This window comes from Heteronotia binoei, chromosome 7 (assembly GCF_032191835.1).
Source record: "Heteronotia binoei isolate CCM8104 ecotype False Entrance Well chromosome 7, APGP_CSIRO_Hbin_v1, whole genome shotgun sequence".
NCBI lineage: Eukaryota > Metazoa > Chordata > Lepidosauria > Squamata > Gekkonidae > Heteronotia > Heteronotia binoei.
Genome location: NC_083229.1, coordinates 44,232,370 through 44,256,904, shown reverse-complemented (window position 1 = coordinate 44,256,904; position 24,535 = coordinate 44,232,370). Strand labels below are relative to the sequence as shown.

At 40.9% G+C, this 24,535-nt stretch overlaps 1 protein-coding gene across 1 annotated transcript in view; it reads left to right on the top strand.

The window, feature by feature from the left end:
* Positions 1–22,601, top strand: part of RIPK2 (receptor interacting serine/threonine kinase 2) — a 45,567-nt gene extending 22,966 nt beyond the window's left edge. The window contains exons 2-11 of the mRNA XM_060243540.1: positions 397–550; positions 1,847–2,002; positions 4,407–4,564; positions 6,136–6,185; positions 6,551–6,712; positions 8,173–8,258; positions 8,413–8,508; positions 9,850–9,955; positions 20,167–20,337; positions 22,015–22,601. Coding sequence (XP_060099523.1) covers positions 397–550; positions 1,847–2,002; positions 4,407–4,564; positions 6,136–6,185; positions 6,551–6,712; positions 8,173–8,258; positions 8,413–8,508; positions 9,850–9,955; positions 20,167–20,337; positions 22,015–22,358 — 1,483 coding nt within the window. The 3' untranslated portion in view covers positions 22,359–22,601. The remainder of the gene's footprint in view (positions 1–396; positions 551–1,846; positions 2,003–4,406; positions 4,565–6,135; positions 6,186–6,550; positions 6,713–8,172; positions 8,259–8,412; positions 8,509–9,849; positions 9,956–20,166; positions 20,338–22,014) is intronic.
* Positions 22,602–24,535: the final 1,934 nt, after the last annotated feature.

Here is a 24,535-nt window from a genome sequence, read left to right as displayed (position 1 = left end):
CAGGCCAGTTTGGCCAGGGATCCTGGAGGTCTTGGGGGGAGCAGAGGGTTTTGACCATGGAGCAGGAATCACTGGGGACATGAAGGGAGGTATATCTGAATTTCCTGCATTGTGCAAGGAATTGGGCTAGATGACCCTGGAGATCCCTTCCAACTCTATGATTCTAAGAGTTAGTAGATGGCTTTTGTTCATGGACTTTGTTTTCAACCAATATGACTACCTGAAATCTCTGGACTGTTTTTAATGTAGGTGCTTGTGCATAGTTTTCTAACCATAATAGGACTTTAGTTTACATTTCGGATAAAAATAACAGTCTACATTAGAAGTTTACTTTACACTTTAATATTTATGGGCTCTGATGTAGTAACATTAGTTCTTGATTTGCTTTTCTTGTAGTGACAGAAAGAGTCTCTTAAAAGAAGCTGAAATTTTACACCAAGCAAGATTCAGCTACATTCTTCCAATCCTAGGAATTTGCAATGAACCTGAATTTCTGGGAATAGTGACAGAATATATGCCAAATGGATCATTAAACCAACTTTTACATGGAGTAAGTATTATTTGTAGCATGTTTGTAAAGGCCTCTCTCCCTGACCCCAACCCAAGCAATGTCAATATTTCATTGTTGTAAAATGAAGCATTTTTGTTTGAGAAGGCAATGGAAAATAGAAGGGAACACAATACTATTTTTTAAAAGCAGATAGCAAATTCGTTTTTAAAATACTGCAGAGTAGATACAGCAGCCAGTGATTGGGGTGGGGATGGGGTAAAGCTGCTAACATTAAAATATACACAAACATCCCTAGTTCCTAGCTATTGTAATATTTTAAATGTTGTATAAATCCATTGTTCTGTATTATCTTCTTTTAAAAATTGCTTTTCCTAACATGCTGCATTGTTAGGCTTGAATTATTGGTAGTGTGGAAGACAGCGCTGTAGTGGTCAATGCTCCCTTCAGAGAGCATGAATCTTGGTCATCTACTTTGATGCAGAGATGTAGCTTCATTTTCCCCCGAATTTCTATTTGACTCCAGATCTCCGTGAGATATCTCTAGCAAACAGCAGATGTGCCAGTCTGCTGTTGAATATCTCTGTGCATCCCTTGCAGGAAAGGCCTAATGGTTGATCACTGCATTTCATCTGAGGACAACCATTTATCAAGTAATGACTTGCCACTCTGTGCATGTTTCTACTTGAGAGAGCAAATACAGATGACCAGTTTGACAAGAATCTGATTGCTCTGCTGCTTCCCTGGATTCCTGAGAATACACAGAAATCCTCTTTGTGTAAGAGTAAGATTTCCAGACTGCCAGCGTTGCAAGTGGTTATAAATAAACAATGGCAGGTGATCACTTGAACGATCAATTATATGCCTCCTCAGAGATGCATTTTCAGTGATTGTTCTTCAACCTGGAACTGTCTTTTAGAGGTTCACCAAACCCTGTTTATTTTTAAAAGCATAGAAAATCTTCTGAAAACCTGGCAAGCATTTTGTGTTTAGGGAGAAATATAGTACACATTTCAGTTTGATTACTTTGTATCATGAGAGCCAGTGTGACATGCATACGAGTGTCAGACTAGTATCTGGCAGACCCAGATTCAAATCCCCCTTGTGCCACAGAAGCTTGCTGGATGACCTTTGGCCAGTCACACTCTCCCAGCCTAACTTTCCTCACAGGGTTGCTGTGAGGATAAAATGTAAGAGAAGAGAATGATATGGTGCTTAGTCTCCCCACTGGGGAGAAAGGTGGGGTATAAATGAATTAAATACATTTCAAAAATTTGTCGTAAAACAAATAATATATTTGTGGTTTAATCATTTTTCTGTTTTTCTATTTTAAAAAAGAAATATATCTATCCTGACATTGCTTGGCCCCTGAGGTTTCGCATGCTGTATGAAATAGCTTTGGGAGTGAACTATCTTCATAACATGAGTCCACCCCTTTTGCACCATGATTTGAAGACACAGAATATTTTACTTGACAGTGAGTTTCACGTTAAGGTATGCTCTGCCTTTCTCTTTAATGTCTCTGTAGCTCTAAATGTTTGTCATTTTGCAGAAAAGAGGAAGCATCCATCCCAGTAAGGGAAATGAGACTACTCAGGAGAACAGATTCTATAGTATAAAGCACATGCTGTTTATAAATATGGGACTCATTACTGCTCAGGAAGCAAGCAGAGGGTCATGAAACACTGGAAGCTGCTTTATACCATCAGGTCACTATTTTCTATTCTAACTCACAACCGCTCTTGGGTAAAGAAAAATATTTCTCAACGTCTGCTCCTTGAAACCCTCTGAGATGCCAGGAATTGGGAACATAAAGTGTGTGCTCTACCACTGAGCTGCTGGATTGCAAAAAGGCAGTCATAATCATTCCATTGGTTTTACAGCAATATTTTCTTTTAGCAGAGTTCACCGCTTTACAGTGCAATCCTAAACAGAGTTACACCCTTCTGTTTGTGCATGGTCCATGCCGTTTAACTGCGTGCTGGTGTCCCATTTTGCTACAGAGATGTTTATAAGTTGTGACTGTGGTGAAGCATATAATTCCATGGGTTTTGCTCCATGATAACTGGTTTAAATTGTGAAACAAAATGGAATCTGCTTCTTGTAGTTGTGTGAAGAGCACATTGCAAAGGGGTGTGATTAAGCATCTTAGGACTGTAAGTATGGTTAACTTCTCTCCCCAGTAGGTGCTGATATTTTCCAAGCCTGTTTTTTAAACATTTGATACTAGAAATCTGCTTTTCTAAAGCATGAATTCTGTAATCATAGACAAGCACAACTGCAGAATATATGTTAGCTGCCTGTGGCAAGTGGATAGCAGCTTGTGTCTTTGCATGGAGACTCAGCTTTGAAATACACATATTCTGGATCAGCGGTGTTTTTCATTTTATCACAACAAATTTCTATAGGTTATTTGATTTGGCTATATGTTGATTCTGAATTAGTAATCACCAATGTATTTTTTTAATGAAGAACATTTTTTCACTGTATTTTTTTGTTTCTTTGTTTAGAGGGGTGGAGTTCATTGTAGTTTTGTGATTTATCTGGCATGCAGAAGATAATGCTGCTTGGGTGGGGATAGGGAATGCAATGTTGTCTTTTTAAAGGGAAGTGATAAAGTTGCATAAGAATTACAATGGCTGGGCAAGCATGTGTTACATATATCTCATGTTGAGTAGGATTTCAGAATGATTGTACCAGTGACAGTTCATACATGAAGGCACACCTAAATACAATTAAGGTTTTTCCCTTGTACTTTTCCACATAAATATTTATTGAGAATAGTTAGCTACTATAAGAAGATAGATAAGCCATATTGGATCAGGCCAGTGGCCCATCCAGTCCAACACTCTGTCGCACAGTGGCCAAAACAGAGGAACCATCAAAAGGTTCACCAGTAGGGCCAGAATTCCAGAAGCCCTCCCATTGTTGCCTCTAAGAATCAAAAATACAGAGCATCACTGCCCCAGACATAGTGTTCAATCTATACATTGTGGCTAATAGCCACTGATGAACCTCTGCTCCACTTGGTGATTTTTTGAAGCCTTGCTGAAACACTTCCCCCCCTAGCTTGGATTTTATCATGTCAACTTAAAACAAAATTTAAAAATAACCACAGGTTTTCATGTGGGTGTTTAAGCAATGCCCCTGTACAAATAACCTTATCACGTACAGGCAATGTAGGTAGAAGGGGAGCAAAATCATGTCCACTAATACTATTCGCTGCTTATATTTATCATTGGCTTATTTTTTGAGATTGTGATCTGGTTTGGCTATTCCAGGAACAAACAGAAGCCATTAGAGTAGCCAACTCAATGTTGAAAATTCCTGGAGACTTGGGGGATTTGAGTTTGAGGGGGGCAGGTTTTAGGAAGGGAAGGGACCTCTGCATGGTATAATTCCATAGAATCCACTTTCCAAAGCAACCATTTTCTCCAGGGAAACTGATCTCTGTGATCTGAGCCTGCTTACGGGAATGGTGGGATATAAATTTAAGGGACTAAATAAATAAATCTAGAGAGCAGGTAATTCCAGGAAGCTTCCAGGTCTCTCCTGGAGGTTGGCAACCCTAGAATCAATTATTTGGCTTTCTCATTTGACACAACCACATCCTATGATTTGCATTCTTCTTTCCAAAGCTTAGGATCCTGATTGCAGAGGGAGGGGGGATCAGGCACACTATCGTTTATGATGTGAAGATAAGGATCAGTGATGTTGGATAGCAAATATTGCATTGCCAAGCCACACTCACTGGAAGAAGAGCCCAGGGACTCCCCAAGCTCATTCATACAGCACCCAAACCATAGTTTTGTTCTTCTGTCTGAACTGTGCCTCTGTCTCAGAATAAAGCTGACATACTCTTTATTCTTCAGTTGACTTAAGGTTTTGTTCCTTGCAGATTGCAGATTTTGGTTTGTCAAAATGGCGCATGGTATCCATTTCACAGTCACGAGGAGAAAAAACTATGTCTGAGGGAGGGACTATTATCTACATGCCACCTGAAGATTATAATCCTAATCAAAAAACACGGGCAAGTGCAAAGCATGATATATACAGGTACTACTAGCGCTATGTTTATGATCGTTATTGAATATGTTATTTAAATAAATAAAAGTATTTTATGTATTCTGCTTTATGTATTTTATTCAGGGCTTTCTTATAGCATGAACTCCTTTGCATATTAGGCCACACCCCCTGATTTAGCCAGTCTTTCTGGAGCTTATAGTAGGCCCTGCAGTGGAATTTAAGCAACCTGTGGTGGGAGGGTAGGGGTCAAGAATTTCCCTTGCAATACATGCTGCTGTGCTACTGTTTTTGGATGTCTTCTTGAAGAGCATACAGATCAAAAAGTTACATCAAAATGAGTTATTTGTAGGAATCTGGAACTGTGGCATGTTATCTATTCTAAAAGTCTTTCTTATGTAAAAGCAGCAAAGACTTCAAAGCTTAAGCATACGGGGGGGGGGGGGGTCATATGTGTGAAGAGGTTACATTCTGTTTCCATATCTTCACAGTATGACTTCCAATAAAGTAGACTGTGAATTGAAATTGGCCATAAGAAGGTCTAAAGAGACAGTCACATTTCTTTAACATATCAGAGGCAGATAAGCCAGACATAAGAGTAGAATTTGTAGAGTACTGTCCTTGAATATTTGAGGTAATACTCTCCTCACTGATTTCACTAGAAATTTAAGCAAACAAACAAAAGATACCTTGGCTTGTATTCAACAAGCTGTGAGTAGAGTGGAACAAACTATTTCCTGACACCCCCTCCCCTCACAAGCCTCTCTCCTGCAGCACTAAGCTAAAACTTTACATTGTGTTTTTTCACTTGTTTTTCCATGTTTCCCTGCAGCCACATAGCACCTAGTTAAAAGAAGAAGATGCCAAATTATATCAAAACTCCATCACAAGGGCAGGGAAGAACTCCTGCCTACTCCCTCCCTCAACAGCTTTCTCATGTAAAAACTGCATGGGGGAGTTATTTTGCCAGTTTTGCTGCTCCATGGAGAATTAGCTGTGCAAATGAAGCAGCAAAATCAACAATCAGACTTCATGTGAAAAAACTGTTTTGGGAGAGAAGGCAGGAGCCCTTCCTTCCTCTGCAAAGCCATTCTGAGCTCAATTGGGCTTTTTTTAGAGGAAGTTCCTGCTGCTATGTAGTTGCAAAGAACACAGAAAAATTAGGGTAAACAACTAAAAAAACTGGCTAAGAGCCTCCTTAAATTCTGCTCTTGTAATTTTAAAAAAATATTGAAAGAACAAAATGGATAACAAAAAACAACAAAAACAGAGAACACACACACACACACATGAGCAGAATGTAAGGATGGATGGATGGATTTATTTTCAGTACACCCTGGTGATTTACTTCTGCTCTTAAGAGTGTGGAGTGCTGAGGGGATGGAAGGGGGAACAAAGTGAAGGTTTGCAGTTCAAGGGGGAATCAGCAAATATGCTCTGCTTCTGTACCAAAAGTGCTCCGCCTCTCCACAGGATGCACTTTAAGTGATGGGAAATGAGAGTAGGATATCAAACCCACTCTCTGTATTTTTGTGGAGATTCTTTTGTTTTAGAAGAAAAACATGGAATGGATTTACACTAATATGCATTTTTATTTTAAACAGCTATGCCATTATTATGTGGGAAGTGTTGGCAAGAAAACAGCCTTTTGAAGGTCAGGTTCTTATCTTTATTCTGTTAACAGGCAGTAGTTGTTTAAGAAACAAATATGTTAAATAAAAATGCCTCATTGAAAAATATACACTGTCACTTTTTTAGATGACCAATGCTTCCCTTCTTTGTCCCCTTAAATTTTAAGTTGCATTAATGTAAATTATGCTATGAAACTCGGGAGGTGGAAACTCTGGGTTTGGTTTTCTCCTAGCAGTCACTTAATTATTAATAATTGCAATTATTTTGGAAGCAATATAGTGTAATTCAGAGTGCCAGATAATGTTTTTTTAATGTTCAGATGTAATTTTGGTACTGGAGAAATAAGTGCATGTATTTCTAATAAATGCATAATATCTACTTTGACAGATGTTATAAACCCCTTGCAGATTATGTATACCGTGATGCAAGGAAAGCGTCCAGACACTAGTGAAGAATATTTACCACTTCACATTCCTCACCGAGAACTGATGAAGACATTAATACAAAATAGCTGGGCACAAAACCCAGAGGAAAGGCCTTCTTTTTCAAGTCAGTTTCACATTTGTGCTATGGGATGGGAAGTTGGCAAGCATCTTCTGTTGCCTTGTGTTCTGTAATTCCTGTTTCTTTTATGGAAACAGTCTCATTGCCCTACGTGTATCTGAAAGAAATGAGAACAAAATGTCTCCAGCAGTATGATTTATAGATTGTTCAGTCTAAAGGTCGATTTTGAACATATAATCATATGCTATTTGCCATACACCTTATGTACCTGTACTACAACTGTCAGATTTTTCTTCAGAGTTGGGCCTTTTCAGGTTTATAGAAAGATCTGTCTTGTTTGTTCATGACTGCAGTCTGTTTTTAGAATCCATAGATTTGGCCATGTTGACAACTGTGTTCCCTCTAAGTTGAATTAGCATGAACTAGCTCACAGATTTTTAGCCTCCAGCTCACATCTTTTTGTCTTAGCTCAGGAAAAATGGCCCCGGAGCACAATAATTTTGCAGTAGCTCACAACTTTAATGCCAGTAGCTCACAAAGTAGAATTTTTGCTCACACGACTCTGCAGCTTAGAGGGAACATTAGTTGAGATTTAGTTATATTGATGACGATTACTTTTCTTGATCTAGAATAGAAGCCTGAGCATAAACAGCAAGCAAAAGCTTTGAGTTCTCCTTGTGCCTTATTACCGAGTTGTCCAAAAAGGTGGACGTGAAAGCATTACAAATTGACTGCAGACATAAACTTTTTCTACAAACTAAAAAAAAAATTAACTAATAATAAACTTGTTGGTTATTGCATACCATTTTGTTCTTCAGATTTGATATTCTAGTTATTGGAAGGTTTTTCTCTATATCCATTCATCCATATGACACAAAGTCTTTTGAATCGAATGTTAGATGAAGACGTGTATTCCCCCAGATATTCTATTAATTTATATTTTCTGTACAGATATGTTGCTGATTTTTGGAAATTGGCATTTATCTGTACTCATTATTTTATTGTCCCACTATATTTAAATTTTACTTTTGCTACTTGCTTTATTTTTTATGATGATTTTATCATATAATTGCTGCTGTTCTAATTCTGTACTTTAAAAATTCCTTAAGATTTTTATGATAACTATACCATTGATTATTCTGTATGTTGTTTTATCTGGATTTGTAATCCTGCTCAGGAGCCAAATTTGGCTGAGAATTTGCAGGACATAAGAGGTTTTAAATTAATAAATGCGTGTCTGCTTAGAGTGGAGAGAGCACAGCTGTGTGTGCTAGCGTGGGGGTTTTTGAAATGCAATCCTAAACAGGGTTATATTCTTCTAAGTCCATTGAAGTCAGTGTTCTTTGAAGGGTATAATTCTGTTTAGGACTGCACTGTTGGAACCTTCACAGCCATGTTGCTGGAGCTTGTCCTTAAGTCCTCCTCAAAAATGTCTTTTAATAGTTCAGTAATTACTATTACAGATCTACTTCTCTTGAACCAAAGGTCCTTTTTTTCTTGTTCAGAATGCTTAATAGAGCTTGAACCAGTGCTGAGAACATTTGATGAGATACCTATGCTGCAAGCAGTGATACAGTTAAAGAAGGCCAAAGTAAGTAAACTTAACCAAAAAATACACTATTGTGGGGATTATCTGTCCATTTAAAGAAATATGATTAACATATAACTGAAGTTTGAAATTATATACATGGAGAATGTGTCTTTATAATGTCAGGATGATGTAAGAATGCTGATGTTTCTTTCAGGCACAGTATGAGTGGCAATGTCTTCACGTATCGAGCAAGATGCCCAGTGATGAGTCAATATCTCTTAACATCCCAGTAAATCCTAGTTCACAACAGGTAAAGCAACCTTTTCATCTGTACTAACACCACCATAACAACTTAGCTTTGATTTAGCATTTGGAATCCTCTGAAGTACTTAAAATGCATTGTCTCTCCCCTTTTCATTGTGCTGAGTTGTAATCAAAAGCATTTTAAATGGCTTCAGTGTCCCTGTCATACACACAGTCCAACAGTGAGGAAAGGAAGGGTCTTTTTAGAATCCATTCAGTGCATATTTAGGATGACTTTGACTTTACAAACAGAAAAAGGAAGTCGCCAATCCCTATTACCATAAATACTTCCAAGTGCTAAAAAAATAGACAATGGATTGGGTTTTGTCACCTTGAAACAGAGATGTGTGGTGCAGTGCACTTAAAAATAAATCTTTTTAAAAGTTCATATTTCAGGAAGGGCATAAATACTGGTACTCCATGTTATTTGGGTCCTGGATACTGTTTTGTTATTTGGACAGGTCCATTGGGGGTGGGGGGGCTAGAGTGGCTGTTTTGCAAGCAAATGCACCAAAATGCCAGGAACCTAGTCTGTCCACTAAAGCATGGGTTCCCAACCCCTGGGTCAAGGACCAGTACTGGTCCGTGGCCTGTTAGCAACCGGTCCGTGAGTTGTATAATTATTTCATTATATTTTACAATCAGTATTCCCTCTAAGCTGAAATAGTCCCTGGTGCCAAAAAGGTTGGGGACTGCTGCACTGAAGAACCACCAAGTTTCAAGAACATTGGTATCAAAAGTTCCAATTCTATGGAATCCTTAACAAGGGCCATTGCACTTGTCTCCATTGTTTCCTATGGGGGGTGGGTTTCATGCTTTCTTCAGGGTAAAGAAGCCAGTAACCAAACACATAAGAGCAAATAACCAGTGGCCAAAAGCCTCCCGATGAAAACAGAACCAACAAGCCCAACAGAACCCCAGCAGACCAGAGATCCCAAGCCAAACCACCTTAAGCAAGAGACACTGTTGCAAGACCAACAGAACCAATGTCAAACCAGAGAATCCAGGCTAAGAACCTGAAGATGATCTCAAGATGTAGCAAGAAGAAACTGGCACAAATGCACCATAAAATTGAAGAAAAATAGTCCTAGGAACCTTAAAATGCTGTCCCCAGTTATTCCCAGATATTCCTGTTTATTTCCCAGTATCCTGAATAATCCTGAATATCATCTAGCTCTGGAAAATACCAAAAATGTGTATTTTGCATATATATTCAGACTGAAAATATCCAAGTGCACATCTCTAGTGCAAAGAGCAACACACTATGACCCCCACTGGAAGCTCCCATTTGGGGGAAGGATGTTATATCAGGCTTTATTAAGTGTATTTATGTTTACATTTGTTCCAGGAAGCATGTGATTCTTTACTCCTAAGTGACGGACTTCCTCTACGAAGCATTCCCCCAGAAATTTCAGAATGTTGTTCTGCATCGCAATACAATATGCTTTCAGAAGGTAATGCACTTTTGACATAATATAACTTTGTTTACTGCTGATTAGTTAGTTGAAAATAAGGTTGCACATGTCTCTTTAGATTGCCAACAGTGTGCTAAATACTGAATGACTATTGTCTATCCATTAAATATACATTTACTCTTCCAGAAGGATCTCAGGCAATATATTTATTTATTTAGATTTTGTAGTCTCCCTTCCTCATTGGGCTTCAAGGTGGATTTCACAGAGTGAGCCAGTACAGTCAACATTATGGGATATTTAATAAACAATGAAATAGAATTCGCATTGTAGAACCAGAAATCTAAAAGCAAAACTACTGCAAAGCATGAGTGTTAATGTAGCACATTAAATGATGCAAAATTACACAACAGAATCCAACCTACAGCAAACTATACACAGTAGTACAGACCACAGTCCCCAATAATTTTAAGTACCGTATTTTTCGGAGTACAAGGCGCTCCGGAGGATAGGACGCACCTTTCTCCCTGGGGGGGCGATCTGCTGCCTCTTCCTCCGATCCAGCACTTCCCCCGCGCCTGCCTGGCTCCATCTTTGCATCGGCCTTGAATCGCTCCCGGGCCTCCCGTCGCCTCTGGGAGATTCGCGAGCGGCGCTTTGGTGCTCGTTAAGGTCCCCGTGCCGTACTGCGTTTGTTGATGGGGGTGGGCTAAGTCATCCTCCCTCTGCTCCACCCCCGTTTGCTCTGTTGGCTCTATCTGCGCCACCTTGATCACTTTCGGGGTGTGGATCCCCCAGTGGGGTGGGCTCCCGACTCCCTCCGCCGGCTGTTTCTGATAGCCCTGCGCCCCCTCTTTCATCTCTTTCGCCGAAGCAGCCTGTCACTAATAACACAGGTCGAGATGCAGGACAGGAACCCGAAAGTGACCGACAGGCTGCTTCAGCGGGCCACCGCGCCGGCTCCCTGGGTCCCACAATGATGGGACCGATGCCACAGGGATGGGCTCGAAACACTCTATAACCCCTCAAAAGAACAGCAGTCTAGCTCGCTTCCCCCGAGCCCTGCCGCCATAAACCTCAAGAGGGCTCATTTTGCGGCATCTCCCGGCGGGAGGGTGGCACCCGCATGGGACACATATCAAATGAAAGAGGGGGCACAGGACTATCAGAAACAGCCGGCGGAGGGAGTCGGGAGCCCACCCCACTGGGGGATCCACACCCTGAAAGTGATCAAGGTGGCGCAGATAGAGCCAACAGAGCTAACGGGGGTGGAGCAGAGGGAGGATGACTTAGCCCACCCCCATCAACAAACGCAGTACGGCACGGGGACCTTAACGAGCACCAAAGCGCCGCTCGCGAATCTCCCAGAGGTGACGGGAGGCCCGGGAGCGATTCAAGGCCGATGCAAAGATGGAGCCAGGCAGGCGCGGGGGGAAGCGCGGGATCGGAGGAAGAAGCAGCAGATCACCCCCCCCAAGGTACGTACCTTCGGACCATAAGACGCACACACTTTCCCCCCCCCACTTTTGGGGGGGGGGGAGTGCGTCTTATAGTCCGAAAAATATGGTAACTTCGTGAAGCCTTTTGTACAGTCATACCATATAGCCTGTGTAGAAAAGCTCCCACAAATAGTTCAGTTTTGCATAGTTTGCGGAAAGCCAAGATAGTGGGAGCCTTCCTGACCACCTCAGACAGGCCATTCCAGTTCTCTTATCCTCTGTTTTATACATACCTTGTGATGTGCAAGTTAGACTGTGAGAGAAAGTGACTGACCCAAGTTCACCTAGCAAGCTTCTTGGCAGCATGGGGGTTTGAACACAGGTGTCTTGGTTTCTGAAACTTGAACCGCTATATACTGCAGCAGCTGTTCATGTGTTTCAGAACACAGTTTAACCTACCCTTCATTCCTCTAAGGTGCTAAACAGCTGGGGGTCAGTGTACTTGAAGGACCGCCTCTTCCCATATTGACCAGCTGCAATGTAAGGTGTTTTCTTAAGCTCTGCTCTCTGTGCCTCTGTCTGCAGCTGTGGGGCAGATAGTGATATAGGACAGACTTGTGGAGCGGTGGTGCTTTGCCTTGGGCTTCATGTGGCACCTACCTTACTCTCTCTTCAGCAACAGGTCAAAACATTTTCTTTTTACACAGGCTTTTAAATAAAGGGTTCCCTTTTTTTCGCTGCTTTATGGTCTTCCCCTACCCTGACAATAGCCAGCCCAAAGATATCATTTTAGACTGCTGTGTTTGTTTTAAGGTTTATTGGATTTATATCCCACTCTCCCCGCCAAAGCAGACTCAGGGCAGCTCACAACCAGTAAAATCAAACACTTCACTTATATTACTTATATCCTAAATTAAAATTAAACCATTAAACAGTTAAAACAGTCTGGTGCTAATATCTTTTGGTATTTATGGGCATTTATCCTAGCTTGTTTTTATTGCTTTAGCTTGTTTTTATTGCTTTAGCTTGTTTTTATTTAGTCTTTTTAAAATTATTTATTAACTTATTGTATTTACTTGAGTGGCCCCATCGCGCAGAGTGATTAAACAGCAGTACTGCAGTACTGTGGTCTGAACTCTCTGCTCATGACTTGAGTTTGATTCCAGCAGAAGCTGGATTCAGGTAGCCAGCCCAAGGTTGACTCAGACTTCCATCCTTCCAAGGTTAACATAAGAACATAAGAGAAGCCATGTTAGATCAGGCCAATGGCCCATCCAGTCCAACACTCTGTGTCACACAGTGGCCAAAAGGTTGGTAAAATGAATACCCAGCTTGCTGGGGGAAGGTGTAAAAGACTGGGGAAGGCAATGGCAAACCACCCTGTAAAAAGTCTGTCGTGAAAACACTGTGAAAGCAATGTCACCTCAGAGTCAGAAACGACTGGTGCTTGCACAGGAGACCTTTCCTTTCCTTTATTTACTTGTTCTTGTTGTCTTGGTTGGTTTTGCTTTGTTATTTTTGTTGTGAGCCACCTCAGTCAGGTCTGGAGAGGCAACATACAGATCTTCTAAGTAAATACATAAATTTTTGTCCCAGGGCACTTTGAAGAGAATGATCCAAACTGAAGGGGGGAAAAGAAGGGGGATGAACTGGCAGCGTGCAAATCAAGATAGGTTAATTACAGTGCCATCATAGGAATGCTTTCCTGGGAGTAATTCCCATTGAATAGACCTGAGCAGAATTCTAAGTAGGCCTGTTTAGGATAATTGCTCTCTTCGACTGTAGGCCCATGGGACAGGCATCCAAAAATATTCTAGGCTCTGTTTGGGACAATCTAATATTGCTTAGCGTACTTGTGCTGAATAAATGTTTTAATAATAAATATGTGCACTGTGCCAAATTCATGAAGCTTTACACAAAGGAACACTAGTTCATTATTCTGCGTGGAGTGAATGCACAGGATGCAATGTATAAAGGGATACAAACTGGTTAAACAAGAATAGAAGTTCAAGGGACAACTTTAGGGGCCCTAAGGGGGTGGTACAGCAGGCTTGTCCTGTCTATTCACCTCTGAGTTAGAAGGCTTGAATTTCAGTATACTGTTAACAAGGTTTTTTTTCTTTTTTTGTTTTAGCTCTCCTCCAACCAAAAATACTGAGAATTTGACTTGCCAGTTTGTGGCCATAATATTTTTAGAAATATCATGAAAATTGTGAGCAGTTCAAGAGGCATACCCTGAGCTGTCTCCTAATGACGCAAGGGACACTGGGATGCAGGCCAGAGTTCTCTGTCCAATCTCTTGATCACGTTTCTGGGCTAGGGATGGGCACAAACTGGGAAAATGGTGGTTTGTGTAGGTTTGTGGTTCATGGGGTCTCACAAACCTCCATGGACCTTCCTGTTTAACTAACCTGTTCATGGTTTGTGATGCAGCACTGCCTGCAAAAACCATTTAAAGGTTCCTTTTAAATGCACTGCCATGGTGCAACTCACAAGAGAACTCAGAAGGCAAATGCCATCTGAGTTCACTTATGAGTTGTTCGGTGGCACAACTTGCAAAAACCATTTAGTTTTTAAAAAGCTTTATTGACTTAAACTGCTACAGGACAGTAGCATTGCAGATTATACATAAAAGAAGGGGGAAAGCAAGAAAAGGGAACATGCAGAATGGGAAAAAAACAGAAAACAGTACAAATATATCAATTGTAACTCCGCCTCTCAATATAATACTCTAATGTTTCTACCTACAAGTATAAAAATCTCCATTATATGTTACCTTCCTTTCTTCTTTTACCAGGACAAAGAAACAAAAAGAATAATTCTGTTAGTAAACTAATAAAGCATTGTACAACTAAACAATTCTTCTTAAACACAAATCAGACTGTCTCATCCTCCAGTTTTACTAAATTAACTTGCAGCTATAACTAGCACAAATTAGATTATTAATTTAACCAAAAGCCTAACCAAAAAAGCACATGAATATTTTTTCTTTATTCATAAGAAATTGCATAACATATCTCAAGTATAATCAAATATTTTATCAGTCTTTAACTAAAACATTTATCCTACAAACACGTTAAAACAAATCTACCAGATTGATCTCTCTAAATAGGCAAAGTGTCAATATTTACCTCTTCACCAGGAAAAAAAGAAAGAGAAAGAGAACCAAACATAAAAAAGACCCACATTCCAAAATCCTTCTTCCCCAGAATTAAAAACTTGTAAGTTCCTTTAGTTTCTACATCCAAGTTATATCCAAGGCAGCCCATTTGTCCATAACTTATATTCTAGTGGCATCATATATTTCTTAATCAAAGTTCCTTATTCAGCCGTTCACCAAAACAGAAGAAAAGATCCAAAATCCTTTTTACGAATTGTTTTCCAACACCAGATTAGACAATTGAAGTACAGTTTGTCTCTTCTCAACATGGACTGCCTCCTCAACCACAAAAAAAAAAGTTCTTCACCATCTCCCCTTCTCCAGTTAATCTTATTGAAGGTCAGCATCTGGTGAAGAATTAAAACTGCGTCAGACGGGGCCATTTTCTTTTCTCTTCGTTTCACATAATCACCTTTTCCCCTTCTGTTTTCACTGCCACTGATTCACTCTTTGTAATGCAAGGCTCTTGTGGATTTGTCCTTTCATTAGTTGTTAGATCCTCTTCACTCATATAGTTAGCTGTAAACATTAAGTAATCTTTAAGATGCTGCTTAAGTGAAATAAAATCCTCCTTTAAAGATCTGAAAATTGCACCGGTATCTTTTCCATGTGCCATTTCATTAAATGATGCCATTTTAAAATTCAACTTGTGCATAAATTCAGTCTCTCATATCAGGTTATTTTTCACTTCTCTCTTGTAAATTCTTGTTCTACAGCAACTTTAACAAAGTTTGTTAAGAGACATTCTTTTAGTTACAGACAGATAAAGGGGACAGAACTTTCTGTGTTTCCCTTTTATAGTCAGATCATTTTGCAGATTCTTGATAATCTTTGTACTATATGTCCAATTAAAGTCCGGGTCAATTTTATTGTTTATATTCCAGCCAGTTTGAGTAATTAAGACTGCTCATCATGTTGCTGGACCTTTTGAAGTAATCCGTGAGCTAGTCTATTGACGGTATGTTAAGTGGCCCATCAGGGGGTAGAGTTGGAGAAGATAAAACACCTACTTGTTAGGCAGAGCTGTCGCTTTTGATGTGGAGGAATGTTGCTTTAAAGAGCGTACTGTGGAAAAAGAAAGCTTGAAGCGTTCGGGAGTCTTTCTTTCTTTGCTGATTTCAGCGTTCAAAGCCGCGGAGCTTCGGGAAGCACGACAGGTCTCGGGGGCCATTGCCTTTGGCCCCTCCACCCACCCGTGGAACTCCCATGCCAAAGAGAAGGCTCAACAAGCCCCCCCTTTTGGAGGTATCACTTCTGTGATACCCCTCCAACGACCAGAATCAGTATTGCTGCGGAGAGCGTCCACAAGCAACCTGAAGCCAAGATGACGGATCCCGGAAGTCTGCAAAAAACATTTAAAGGGATACCTTTAAATGGTTTTGGCAAGCCCCACTGCTGCCACCTGGAGAAGGCAGTTAAAGAGACTGTGGTCTCTTTAAATGCCCTCTCCAAGCCCCACTGCATGCTCCAACATGTCTGCCAACATGAACCACACAAACCTCCCAAAGCCACCTCGGATAGTTGTGGGAGGTTCATGGGACAGGATGGTGCAAACTGAGGTTCACAAACCATGAACCAGACCCAGTTTGTGATGAATTTTGGTTCATAATTTAGTTTGTGCCCATCCCTAGTCTGGGCCATCAATGGCAATTTAATCTTCAGGATGTCGTTCCCATACACCACTTTAAACACTATCCCAAGCAAAATGCACGTTTACAAAATAATTCATTTCTTAATATTTTTCTGGGCTGTCTTAGTATAATATTGTATGTGTGAGTGTGAGTTTCCCTTGTTTCATACTGCTCCAGCACATAACATTGTGCTGCTCCAGCACATAACATTGTGCTGCTCCAGCACATAACATTGTGCTTCTCCAGCACATAACATTGTGTTTCATACTGCTCCACCACATCACAAACCATGAACAGACTTTTTCCAACACCTCTTAAAGAGGCTGTGGTCCATCTCCTGAAAAAAGCTACATCCGATCCGGCCGAATTGGCACATTATCAGCTGGTCTCGAATTTACCCTTTTTGGGTAAAATTATTGTGAGGGCAGTAGCGTTACAGTTACAGAGATTTCTGGATAACGCTTCCATTTTAGATCCCCACCAGTCCGGCTTTCACCCAGGCAATGGGATGGAGTCAGTGCTGGTTGCCCTGGTGGATGACCTCCAGCAACATCTGGATTGAGGCGGCTTGGTAGTACTGATATTAGACCTATCGGCTGTGTTTGATACAATCGACCATCAGTTGCTGACCCGCCGCCTTGATGTGGGGATTCAGGGGTTGGCCTTGCAATGGCTTTTCCTCTTTCCTTGATGGTTGGAGACAAAGGGTGGTGATTGGGGGTGAACTGTCCCAGAGGCATCCGCTTAATTATGGGGTGCCACAGGGGGCAGTGCTCTCCCTGATGTTATTCAACTTCTACGTGAGCCCCCTTGCCCACATTGCCCAGAGGTATGGGTTGGGCTGTCACCAATATGCTGATGACACCCAACTCTATCTACTGATGGATGGCCGGCCTGACTGTGTCCCCAAAAACATAGACCTGGCGTTGCAAGCTGTGGCAGGCTGGCTCAGGCTCAGTAGGTTGAAGTTGAACCCGGTGAAGACAGAGGTCCTTTGCCTGAGTCGCAGCGGTCTAGGCAGGGAAATCCCCCTACCAGCATTTAACAGTGCACCGTTGCAAATGGTGCGCAAGGTCAAGAACTTGGGGGTGCTGCTGGAGCCTGCCCTGTCAATGGAGGCCCAGATTGCAGCCACTGCTAAATCCACTTTTTTTCATCTTAGGCGGGTGAGGCAGCTGGTCCCTTTCCTGGAGCGCGGCGACTTAGCAACAGTGATCCATGCGACGGTCACCTCGACGTTGGACTACTGTAATGCCCTCTACATGGGGCAGCCCCTGTGCCGAATCTGGAAACTGCAGCTAGTGAGAATGCAGCGGCCAGGCTGTTATTGGGGCTCCCTAAATGGGAGCACATACAGCCAGGGCTGCGGGAGCTGCACTGGTTGCCAATAGTGTACTGGATTCGGTACAAGGTGCTGGTTATTACCTTTAAAGCCCTATATGGCCAAGGACCTGCCTACCTTAGGGACCGTCTCTTCCCATATATTCTCCAGAGGGTACTGCGATCTGGTTCTCAAAATCTATTGATAATCCCCAGGCCGGTGGTTCCAAACTGAAAGTTACTAGAGAAAGGGCCTTCTCGATCTTAGCCCCCCACTGGTGGAACCAATTGCCAGAAGAGGTGTGAGCCTTGCAGAGTCTTGCTCAGTTCCGCAGGGCCTGCAAGACTGCTCTTTTTCAGCTGGCCTTTACTTAATGATCTTACAGCATATTGTTGAATAATACCGTTGCCACGGAAAAACTACGATGTATAACATCAAGATTTTAATATTAATCTAATCTTAGAATGCTTTTTAATTACAATTAATTTTATAAATGTTTGCTTTTAATATGTATGTACATATAATATGTATTGTTTTAATTGTTGAAGTATCTTTGTTGTGAGCCTCCCTGAGCCTGCTTCGACGGGGAGGGCGGGATACAAATTAAATATTATTATTATTATTATAACATGAAGTCTGCAGAGCATTTCTATGAGGACTTCATGGCATTCAGATTCATGCATTAAAAGCTGCTACTGTACTATTGCTGATGCTTGGTTTGGATACCAACACAAGGATGTCTTGTTACTGTTCACCCTGAGGCAAAAACAGAAAGCAAAGAACTGTGACTCTTCCCTGGTTCTGATGTTCTTGAATGAGTGGCTGTTAAGCAATGTTCATAAAGGGGCTTTCCTGTGCAATCTAATGCTTGTGTAATGGAAGGTTGTCTTTGTTAGTCATCATGCAGTCAGCAAATGGGATAGCTGAAGCTCTGAACCAGGGCAGAAATCCCCTTTCAGCTTTCCTCAAATGAGAAAGATGTGTTCCTAGGTGGAGTCAAGTTGCTTTTCTTTTCTTACCCTTCCTGCTCAGTGAATTATTGATTCTCCAGAACATAGAGGAGGGATCCACAGCATGTGCCTGTGGGTGTCAACACCTTTCCTGGTGCTTCCCAAGTGTTTTTAAATGTGGGTGGGTCCAGGTTGGGCTTTTGGTTGACCAATGGAGTTTTGATTGGCTGTGCGGATTTTGTAAAAACTTGTATTGGCAGCAATTGCACAATAATCTTCAAATATCTGCCTGAAGGTAAGCTTTGGTAGCCATTTTGTGGCTGGCTCTGCCTCCTTTGGCAGTCATTTTGTGATTGCATCCACCATGCTATGTCAGAATTCCAAAAGTGCCCTTAGGCCTTAAAAAGGTTGGGAACACCTGGCATAGAGGTTAAAAGGGTCTGACTAGAAGACACTGAAAGAACTGGGTATGAATACCTGCCCTGCCATGAAAACTCATTGCATGATCTTGGGCTCCTCAGACTCAGCCTAAATTACCTCACAAGGTCATGTTGAAGATAAGGTACAGGAGAGGAGAACAATGTTATATGCCCATTTGCATCACCATTAGAGAGAACAGGTAGTCGTAGTAGTAGTAGTAGTAGTAGTGCCAATTGTCCACTTCTGGCAAGGGAATCCCTGCCAGTGCTCCCCACCATCAGTATTCAGAAGGGGGGCAGCATCATGTAATGCCACAACATCATTTCCAACCAGAAAAAAAAAGGAAATGCCATTGTGGCATTCAGTGACACTGTTCCATGTGTCTCTGGCTGCCCAGTCCTCCTGTCTCTCTTGCCTGGCAACCCTAAGTAGTAGAGGTGGTTCATCAACTGCTTCATGAAACAAAATCTTTTTGTTTGGCCATCAGCAAAGTTAATCATCATTTTCTAACAGACATTTCCCTTATGTAGGTTACTATGACACCATGCCATTAAAAATATTAAAACTGTCCTGCTAAGTCTGTTGTTTCCTTTCACTATCTTGTTCTCCATTTGCTGCTATTTGCTCATTTGTTGTTGGGCTAAAGAATGTACAAAAATATTATGTGGTTAATGAAGAGTTAATGTTGGGTGCAGGGACCAAAAGTTTTTTGATGGAGACTGGGAAGAAAAACCTGAGCAAAGGTTTTGCAGGCCAAATGCTGGGCTTGTTGTTTTGTTATGTTATACTTCAGAGTCCAAACTGTATTATATCAAAACCAGTTGGGTTATCTTCAGAGCACTGAAGTTTTTGATCTTGATGCATATCGAAGCAATATCTCTAAACTCCATTACTAAAAGAGAGCACAATCAATGAACTTAATCTTACCTGGCAAATATTCTCCTAACAGGAAAAAAAGAAATTGCTTTTTGAAGAATAACTGTTTGGTGAATTATGCACATTGTATAGTGAGAAAATAAAAATGTAGGGCACATTGTGTACAAGATCCAAAGCAATGTGAAAATAGTTAATTGTCAAAGTGGCCTCTAAGCTTACTGTTCTCAAATAGAACTTATACCACTTCCTCCCACCTAGCCAACTCAGGATATTTCTAAAGTAACTGGTGAGGTCGTCCAAATGTCAACAGTTCTACTGGATGTATCCAAGCCTTTTTTAGGAAGTTAGCAGTACTCTTTGCTTTGTAGCCAAAATGACATGTTTGTGACTTTTGTTGGTTGCTGTTTTATTATATGAACACAAACCAAAAAAATACAACTTGTCTTCTTCATGCAGGTAGTGATGATACTTATAGTGGGCCAAATTCGCTGGTTACATTAAAGAAAAATAATTCACCATCCCCAAGTACTCATTCTTATGAATCTCAACAAAGCTTCTCTTCATCTGCCAGTTCTAATTCTTCAAATTCTTCATTGCAATTGCTGTCGCCAGCAAGAATGAATTCAGGTACAGTGGTGCAATTTTTACATACCATTAAATATCATCAGTTTGGTCATTTATCTAAATAGGGGTTAGAAACATAGAGGTGGAAGTAATCTCCAAGGTCATCTAGTCCAACCCCTTGCATAATGCATGAAATCCACAGATACCTCCCCTTTCCATACCTCCAATTACCCCTAATTACCCCTAAATGTTCTCAGTCTTTAGAATTAATGGGAAGAAAAACTCAGAATTAATGGGATAGATCCAAGTAGCCTTCCTACAACTTAAGTGGCTCTTCTTCCAATGGAAGTGCCACTTAATTATTTATTGCAGGGGATTTTTGATTGGGAAATGCCAAGGGTCATGAGTTGACTCCCCTTGCCCAGCACCATCGCCCCAATATCTTCCAAGGCCCCCATGGGTGCATTTTAGGGATAAGATTAGCAAGTCAGCAACCCTGTAATGGAATTCCCAACCCTACATGTATTTTGGCCCTTACATAAGTATAAATGTGCACTGTAGCACTGTAACGCCCTCTACATGGGGCTGCCTCTGTGCCGGACCCGGAAGTTACAACTAGTGCAGAACGCGGCGGCCAGGCTGTTGCTTGGTCTCCCAAGATGGGAACATATACGGCCGGGGCTACGTGAGCTGCACTGGTTACCGATTGTATACCGGGTCCAGTACAAAGTGCTGGTTATTACCTTTAAAGCCCTATATGGCCGAGGACTGGCCTACCTGAAGGACCGTCTCTCCCCGTATGAGCTCCAGAGAGCACTACGGTCAGTAGGAAAAAACAGACTGACTACCCCTGGGCCAAGAGAAATTAAACTACAGAACACTCGCACACGGGCCTTTTCGGCTGCGGCCCCATATCTTTGGAACCAACTCCCAGAGGAGGTGTGGGCCCTGCGGAACCTTGATCAGTTCCGCAGGGCCTGCAAGACCACCCTCTTTAAATTAGCTTTTATGAACAGCTGAATTATAATTTTACAATGAAGAGATATCCGCCATCAGCATTAACTAGACTATAGCGTCAATGATAATGTTATGGTTTGTTTTAATTAATGCACGAACTGGTTTTTAAGGTTAAATTAATGCTCAATTTTAATGTTCTTAATGTAATTGTTTTATTAATGTACCATTGGTCATTGTGTTGTTTATTACTGTTCTATTTATTAATGTACCATTGGTCATTGTGTTGTTAGCCGCCCTGAGCCTGCTTCGGCGGGGGAGGGCAGGATACAAATAAAATTTTACTTACTTACTAGCAGTCTGCATATCTTGGCAGAATTGCTGGCCTGGCAAGCTTTTCGTCTGAGAATCTGGTGGATAAATGATGGCAAACTATTTTTGAAGGAAGTGCTGTTAACACATCAAGATCTGCAAAAGAGGACCTATTGAGGAGCTTACTTTAATCTAAAAGGCAGATCGTTTTGCTATAAGAATAGAGGGTTAGATCCCATGAATCTGTTCTGCAGCACTTTCCTTCACCACAAAGAACCATCCAGTGATGCAGGAGGCAATGGAAAATGCCTTGCTCCATAATAAAGCATTGTCGTTAGCTGAACAGATCCACTGGACCCAACCCACAATTGTGGTATTTAAACTTCTGACAAATAGTTCTGTTTGTGCAGTTATCATCTTTTAGTGTTATTTGTACAGTTCCAGACCTTCCTTTTTGTTCATTTTTTTTGTTAGATCTTATAATGAAGACTGTGCGCCATGGTATTGCTCATCAGTGGATCCAAAGTAAAAGAGAGGAAATTGTTGACCAAATGACTGAAGCTTGTCTTAACCAGTGTTTGGATGCCCTCTTATCAAGGGATTTAATCCTGAAAGAGGATTATGAACTTATCAGCACCAAACCTACAAGGACATCAAGAGTCAGGCAACTGCTTGATACTACAGATAGCCAAGGAGAGGAAGTTGCTAAAATTATAGTGCAAAAACTGAAAGACAACAAGCAAATGGGCCTTCAGCCTTACCCAAATATATCTGCTGTGAATAAAACTACATCTCTGAATTTATCAAAGACAGAGTAAAGGACTCATAATTCTTTCTGACAAGTAGGATTCTTGTTTCTGAAACGTCATTTTAAAATGTTTTGCCTTATTGTTCTAGTATGGAGTTCTAAAAAACAAAGTCTGGTAAGTGAAAGTATGGTATACTATTGTCATTGTCATTTTAAACCTTAAAAATATTTTTACACCAAACATTTGGAATTTGATACATATATGTTTTGTGGAACTACATAGAGCGGAAATATATTAAATATTATGAAAATATGTGCCGTTTCACAATTTTAATTTTTGTTCTCTTTTGCTAGCCAAAACTGCCATTGAGAAGAAGAAGAGTTGAAAATTCTGGTTTAGTTCATTGGGTGGTTTTCCTGTAGCCATCATGGCTGCTGATATAGCAGAACAGCAATAGGGTTTCCACATGACACTTTTTCTTGCAGTTTCCCTGCCCTGGTCCCCAACAAAGATAATTCCCCCCTCCTCTGAACCACTGGGGCTCTTTCAATTTTTTAAAAAGTCAAATTCATATCTATGTACCATTATAACATAAGCGCAGGCCTCAGTTGGGGGTGAAGCTCACCAGAATGGTACTCCGAGATGCCGGCTCTAGCCACTTCTGTTGTGGAGATATGACTTTGCCTTTACATCTCTGTAATGAAGGCACTAGAGACTTACTTTTGGGGGGGGAAGCGGGGAGGGAAATGAAAGCTGGAATTTCAGAGAACCTGTTACATTTATAATGATATATGAATATAACAATATGAAATTAAAAACAAAAAAGCCCTCCATGATGGAGGAGGAAATGGCCATAACAAGGACAAGGTCAGGGAAAACATCAGCCATGTGGGCGGGAAAATCAAAACTTTGCCACCCATGTGGCAGCCATCCTGACTTTACTGTGATGTTTCTCAAAACTTGAGAGCAAAGCAGGTTTGAGAAATGTTAGAGAAAAGCCAGGGAAACCCCAGGAGGATTGAACATGGGGCATATAACCCACATGTTGTAAATTGCTTTGATCTAAAATTGTGGCTTTCAGACTTTCTATCCAAAGAGGAAATGTTTCCACATTGATTTGCGTACTAAGAAAGTCCTGTCTGATCCTGTATTCCCACATATTGCAGATTTTAGGGCATTTTGTGGTGCGTACAGAGCATATGAAGCACTAAGCTGGTTGGGCCACTTTTCCCATATGGCACAAGCATGGAACATTTCCGACACACACCTGCATCTATTGCTGGAAAAGATCAGTAATGGTTAGCAAGCTGCCTTTCAGTGAGACTTCAGTGAGTCTGCCATGGATAAACTTCTCACTGAGAGACCTAGTAACTTCTTTTATGTCCTTTTGGTGTCAAATAAGCTTGGCTGATTACTTGTTTATTTCTAAGTGCAATTCCCTATTTGTTTTTGATCTTTAAAGCTCTAAATGGTGTGGAACTTGGATAACTCAAGGATTGTTAGCTGTTCTTGTACGAGCCTGCCCATGTTTGAACACCATCTGCCAAATACCTCCTCCCTGCCTCTGAAAGTGAGATGAATGACTATTAAGACAGGGCCTTTTTAGTTGCAGTGCCTGTGTTGTGGAATGTCCTTCCTGGCATAAGTACTTATACTTTTCAGCATCTGCTAAAGATCTTTTTATTTATTCAAGTTTTTGGTAGCTTATAACTCTCTACCATTAGTTTTCCTGTTGGCAATCTTTAAATTAATACTAATCTTTTTTCTACTATGTTATGCAAGTTTATGTTTCTAATTATCATTGTTTTAAATTTGACTGTGATGTGCTGTGGAGGTCTGAAAGTCAAGGTACCAAATACTTTCAATAAGAAATAAGTTTTCCAAGAAACTTCAGAATTCCTCAAAACGTAGTTTGGCAAAGAATACACTTACCACCACTACTGCCCAAAATTAGGGCATTTTAAATCAGTGTTCCTGATTTCTTCAAGAGAATATAAACACAGTAGAGATACACTCCACTTCTTCCATGTGCTTCTGCCTCTGTTTAGTATAGAAATATCAGCGAGGAAACTTCAATAGCTGCCATTCAGTGAACATGTGCCTCCTTGTGGGGATAATGTAGAATGTACTACTGTACAAAACATGCTTTTAGTACACCTTTTCTGAATAATCATTATAAAAATCTTTAACTCCTTGCTTTCCGAGTAAAATCTATGAACCTAGTAAAAGTATCAGCAGCTGGGCAA